At 37.9% G+C, this 6,188-nt stretch overlaps 2 protein-coding genes across 2 annotated transcripts; one reads left to right on the plus strand and one right to left on the minus strand.

The window, feature by feature from the left end:
- Positions 1–386: 386 nt before the first annotated feature.
- On the minus strand, positions 387–3,006 carry LOC139773540 (zinc finger protein 862-like). The gene is made up of 2 exons (XM_071708044.1): positions 2,807–3,006; positions 387–2,539 (listed from the first exon to the last, which is right to left on the minus strand). Exons 1-2 carry the CDS (start codon positions 2,877–2,879, stop codon positions 624–626), a joined length of 1,989 nt encoding a protein of 662 aa, XP_071564145.1. The 5' UTR covers positions 2,880–3,006; the 3' UTR covers positions 387–623.
- A 154-nt stretch (positions 3,007–3,160) lies between these two features.
- Positions 3,161–4,891, plus strand: Mob4 (MOB kinase activator 4). Its single transcript, XM_071708054.1, is given in 5 exon segments — positions 3,161–3,396; positions 3,918–4,196; positions 4,198–4,292; positions 4,381–4,515; positions 4,599–4,891. Coding segments are annotated over 5 exon segments (672 nt in total). The 5' UTR covers positions 3,161–3,336; the 3' UTR covers positions 4,702–4,891.
- Positions 4,892–6,188: the final 1,297 nt, after the last annotated feature.

A 6,188-nucleotide genomic window follows, 5' to 3' on the forward strand; every position in this document is an offset into this window, starting at 1 on the left:
CGTCATCAGTGTTGCCAGATTAGGGGATTTCCCCCTAGATTTAGGGTTTTTTAAGTCGCATCAGGGGACAAACAGGGGAAAAGTTTTTTTGGGGTATTTTTTAGGGGATTGTAAAATTCTGGGAATTTTTTTGTTATTTGTATTAAAAAATTGCAAAATTGCAACTCCAAACGTGCTGAACTGGAACTAATAAGACCCCACCCTCATTGAGCAACACATTTTAAGACAGCTTTTTGTATATATATGTACACATAGACTGCGGTCCATTTGACGCTACAAATGCTTCGAAGCGTTCTTCTTCTCCTTCTTTCTTCATTGAAAGAAAAAAGAAAAGGAATGCTTCGAGGCATTTGTAGCGTCAAGTGGACCGCAGCCATAAACAAATCTTATATCAATATAGTATTTATTTATATAATATATATATATATACATTTATTTATTTATTTAATATATAGATAATATTTAAGTTTACGTCTAAATAATGCTATAATAGCTGCATGTGGATTAGTAAAATATTAGTTAGAATAAAACGAAAAATACGTGACTTATATAATAAAGGCTCTGACAAATATATCTTTGAAAAATTAATGCATGACCCTCGTCTTTAGAGTACTTAATGTTTCTTATTCGCTGGGTAAAACATCAAGTACCCTAAGATCGTCGTCATTTATCATGCCATATACTATTTCGGAGGTAAACCGTTTCAGCATAGCTACTGTAGGTTTAAACTCAGAGCATTTGATACCGAGGGTGCAACGAACATGTAAAATTGCTTCGACCATCTTAACTGACATTTTGTTTCGTAATTTGTCCTTGACAATATTTACAATAGAAAATGCGCGTTCGACTGCGGCATTTGAGAAGAGTAAACTGAGCAGCCCGAGAACGAGCTTCGATATATTTCCATATCTTTTATTTCCTCCCGCATCCGTAAGCTCGTTGATCTTTGCCCAAAACGTCTCAGTGCTGACAACTTCGACAACTTCAGCCCTATGAAGTATGTTCCACTCTTTTACAGTTGAACTGATATCATTGCACAGACTATGCTTGAATTTTGCCGCAATATTCGTGATATCAGCTTTTACCTGTGATGATGCTGATTGTGGCGAAAATGTCGATATTTGGTCAAGAATTTTTATATTGTCGGGAATTCTCTTTTGTAATTCTGATATGAGAACGACCAAGAAATCTTTACAACGTTCTTTGACTTGCGCAACTGATTCTTGATGAATTTTGCCAGTTAGGACGTTGAATTCATATCCAAAATTCATGCACTCGGGGGACATACAAAAAGATTTAAAATCGAATTTTGCGAGATCGTAATGCGATATTTTTTTTAGTTGCGACGGGACGACGAGCATTTGGAGAAGTGAATATACAGCATCGTTTAAATCTTTAAACAGTTTGACCGGGTCAACAGAATCAGATTGAAACAATCGGTTTAGCTCTATGATGCTTTGCAGCGTCGTACTGAGAAAAGTCAAATACAACTTGTTTTCGGGCGTCGAGAACATGCTGTGTAGTTGAGAAGCCGTATAGCATCGCTCCTTGTTGCTTTCAGTAATTTTAAAATGTAGCTGAAGTGCGTCCCATTGATCGAGAATAACATTAACAGCTTGGAGCCTTACCAACCAACGAGTATTCGACAGTTTCACGATTTTCTTAGGTACTTTATCCTCGAGAGTACGATAAATCTTCGCATATTCGATTTGGCGTTTGGTGCTGATAGAAAACCACGTGTGTGTTTCGCGGACCATAAAATCGAGATGCCTTGGCAAAACTTTGCAAGCCTCCTCGGCTGCGAGATGTAGCGAATGACATATGCATTTAATCACGATAAGCTCAGGATTGATGTCCCGCAATATCGTCATTACTGAATGATGTATGCCTACATTCACGCTGGCTCCATCAACCCCTAGACCTATGAGCTTTTCTATTTCTAAATTATCATTTTTCAGTTGCTGCAAGATTGCTGTGGCAATAGCATCAGAAGTCCCTGCTGTCATCTCAACCAAACGATAAAAAGTCGTCACAATCTTTTTCTTCGATTGACTGAAATATCGGATCATGAGGCACAGGATCTTCTTCGTGTCGATTGTTGTAGACTCGTCGATAATCAATGAATAGTGTGCTTTTCCGAGGTCCTCGAGAAGCTCTTGCACGATACATGGTAATAAAATATTTTTTATCAAAGCCGTGCATTTCGTTCGGTGCAGCTTTACGTCTTGCAAAACTTCAGAATCCTTGTCAAGATCCTTAATCACGAGAGTGAGGTGGTCAACGGCTTTAATGGAAGAATGCTGTGCCACATAAGCAGCAATTTTCAATTCTGCTATTTTTCGTTTTTGTGACAGAGTCATCTTCGCAAACTTGTCAATCGGCGGTATCTGTGCAACGATGTTTCTATTTTTCAGGCTTTGCTCGTGTTTCTTCGACGTAGCATGGTCTGTCAATCCCTTTTTATGCGCAGCGAGAATCGTATTGCAGAAAGCACAAAACGCTTTGCAAGAATCTCCATCAGGAGATGGTTTTAACCAATCTATATAATTAAAAAAACACAGGCGACTTAGACATTATGGGCCGATTTCACAGTCTCCGATTAACTTGATCCTCCGATTAAACTCACTCTTCGTCTCTTTCTAGGGGGACAGTTAGAAAGAGATGCAGAGTGAGTTTAATCGGAGACTGTGAAATCGGCTCTATCATTCAGGAAACATTATAGCTAAAAATACAGCAAATTCAAAATATTATACTTTATTCAATGTATATAATAATTATTTGTCTAATTAGATTAGGTTAGATTTACCTTTGAAGGTTAATTCTAACTCCCAACTTTTTACGTATTTTTGTAAATACTTTTTCGTTTTAGTTTTCGGCATTCTGCAATTTTTTGCACTTAAAATAATCGCTTGAATTAGTTTTAAGAAAAACTGAAAATAATGAATTTTTGTTCGCTATTATGGTAATTCCCCTCGAATATGACATCTGGTGAAAAAAAGTAATGTTGGACATTGATCCCGAAGCGCGCACGTCACAGGCCAGAGATGCGCATATAATATATTCATAAAGTATATATAATATTCATATTTTTTTCCTTTTCTTAATTTTTAGCGGTAAGCACGCGCATGCGTCACTTACCGCGGAACCGGCGCGAACACGGAACAGTAGGGGTAAGGAGACTGCTCGTCTCGTCATCGGGCATCATCGGGGTAGGGCGAATTGTTTGCTCGCTAGTGTATCTGATCGACATCGACGGGGACCTCGGCGACGAAGTGACCGTCTCCACGGCATTCGTGCGTGCCACGCATCGGTCATTCGAGTGCAACAACTGTCAAGATGAAGATGGCGGACGGACCCACGATCCTACGGAGAAACAGGCCCGGGACGAAAGCAGAGGTTATTAACGCCGTTAATTTCGTTAAGGAAGCGTTGCATCCGCGCCCCGAGCGACAGGAACCGCCCGATAGTGCCCCCGGAGATTTCCCGTTACTTCCTCCTCCGTTTGACACTTCTCCGACGAAAATCAATGAATCCGGGACAAACGGGGACACTGTTTACAGTGTTACACTTCAAGAACGTTTCCCTGAATTCCTAGCATCGTCCGGTTTCACAACGTTTTGCAGTTCCCTCACCTTCACCGAAGCGTGGAATATTTGACAGATGACTTATTTATATCCTCATCTAAAATACTGCATGCTTATGTACACAGTAAATTATCTCTCAGTGGTTTTTATTGATTATTCAACTTTATGATAAAATACGCAGAGAATCCTGCGTTTTATACGTTATATTGGATCTATTTTTATATTATGATGAGCTATATAGTAGGAAGAGATCGATTGTTTACAAGGATGCTGACGTAGATTTTAACTATTTTTATAAAGCTCACGATCAAGGTTTTATTTCTCGCTCTATAGGATTTTAGCAGATGGCCGTATGAGCCGTTCGAAGAGATGGATAGCACACTGGCAGTGCAGCAGTATATTCAACAAATGATCAGAAGAGATCCGTCTAATATTGATTTGATACTCAACATGCCGGAGGCCAACGACGAAGGAGTGTGGAAGTACGAACATCTCAGGCAGTTCTGTATGGAGCTCAATGGTCTGGCAGTTAGATTGCAAGAGGAATGTCATCCGGAGACTTGCACGCAGATGACAGCCACGGAGCAGTGGATATTTTTATGCGCGGCGCATAAAAACTCCCAAAGAATGTCCCGCGATCGATTACACTCGACACACGCTGGACGGAGCGGCGTGTCTACTTAACAGCAACAAATATTTCCCCAGCAGGTAACCCTTTCACGTCTCGTTTGTCATTTGTCATATTTATGTCGTAGTGCGTGTGGCTAAATCTTCCTGTGGTAAAATTGCATTTCAGAATCAGCATCAAAGAATCTTCTGTAGCGAAACTCGGCTCCGTCTGCCGTAGGGTTTACAGAATCTTCTCTCACGCATACTTTCATCATAGGACAATATTCGATGAATTTGAAAACGAGACTTTCCTTTGCCGCAGGTAATGAATGCGATCGGCATATATGGGTACTTTTGACGTTCATTGTATTACAAAAGGAACTATATCGATTTCTATTGTTACAGGTTTACGGCGTTTGTGACAAAATATAATCTGATGTCAAAGGACAACTTGATAGTACCTATTATGGAGGTGAAGGCGCAACGGAAAGCGAAGCATAGGATCTAACATTGCGATCGTATTGTCCAAAGTCGAATTGTCAGATTTAGTAAGAAAAGAAAAAAGTACCCATATTCACGCATTAGTCTGGTATTTCGTGATTGACATAATAAAGATCTTTGAAAGGAGTCAGTAAATTCGCTCTTATTTAAATGTAAATGTGTTACAGTGTCTGTCTTTAATAGATAAAAAATATGAAGATATGTCACAAAAAAACGTTGCATTTAAAAATACGCATCACAGAGTTTACGTTACTTTTTCCAAATCGTGTTTTAATATCGAGTAATTACATGGGATAAGTTAATATCGAAAATTTAATTAACTTTTGAATTTAAATGTATGGATTTCCAAGATACTTGCTTTATTAGCTTTTACTGAAGTATATTTTCTTGATAACTGACAATTTCAAAGATCGATTCGATAAAGACATATTCTTATCTTTGCTCGGTACCTTATTAAACAGAATTTTCCTCGGTGAATGTTTCATTAATAGCTGTGCAATTATTGCTGTAAACAGAGTATTTTTCGTGTTGATGAGCACAACTCTTGTATTTATTCATTCTTTTGATGTTTAAGATCTGTGCAACCTTTTAAACCAATGCTCGGAAATAGATGCCCTTTTCGAGCCGAATCTTGGGGCGACGCCTCCTATCCCCCTCCCCCCCCCACTGCCGTTCGATGTTCGGCGGTCAAGCTGCCGATCGCGCACGTGACGCCGTGCCCTCAACTTCCTATATGAGACAGGGATCTTCTGCGAAACTGTCATTAAACATTTTCTTTGCTATATAATTTTTATTTAAAAAAAATTAGTAAGTTATAAAATTAAATATAATAATAAGAATAGTAATAAATTTTTAATAATTGTTTTTCTATTAGAATATTAATGTATTATATTTGTAATCAATAATGAAAATCAAATAAATGTATTACATATACATATTACATATATTTAAATTACACATATATACGCATAATATATATATACAGATTACACATATAATACATATAATAGAAAATTAGTGATTAATTTAATATAAAAATAAAAATTATTTAGCAAGGAAAATGTTTGACGATTGGTCGAAAGTACGATCCCTACTTCTCATAGAGGGACGTTCTAGAGGTACGGTGTCACACGCGCGTTCGGTGGATTAGCCGTCGAGCCTCGAGCGACAATAAGGCGATAGTGCGTTGCTTCAAAAATGGGCTCAAATGCGTATCTAATTACGAGCCTTGCTTTAATTGAAGTTATTAATTATTAGTTGTCGATGCAACTACATCTATCTACATTTTGTAATTATTTCTAAAATTAATTGTAAGCCACAAATGTACATATGTTATTTGTGGTTTATTTATTGCTTTATAAAAATAATATTCTGAGGCTCGCACAGCCGAGTCTTCTAATTTTCATATTCCAAGCCATATCCATTTGTATGTTATATCACTCTTTGTATGTTAAATCACTCTAAAGTATAAACGTAGAAAGCCGGTTCAAGCAG

Source organism: Temnothorax nylanderi, unplaced genomic scaffold (assembly GCF_030848795.1).
Source record: "Temnothorax nylanderi isolate EJ_2023f unplaced genomic scaffold, tnyl_v1.0 TNYL_tig0064_pilon, whole genome shotgun sequence".
In the NCBI taxonomy this organism is placed as follows: domain Eukaryota; kingdom Metazoa; phylum Arthropoda; class Insecta; order Hymenoptera; family Formicidae; genus Temnothorax; species Temnothorax nylanderi.

Bases quoted from the DNA above. Each gene is read 5' to 3' on its own strand.
- LOC139773540 (XM_071708044.1), bottom strand. From the start codon at position 2,879: ATGCCGAAAACTAAAACGAAAAAGTATTTACAAAAATACGTAAAAAGT. The intron at 2,540-2,806 runs GTAAATCTAACC...TTAATTATATAG, and splicing joins GTTAGAATTAACCTTCAAAG to ATTGGTTAAAACCATCTCCT.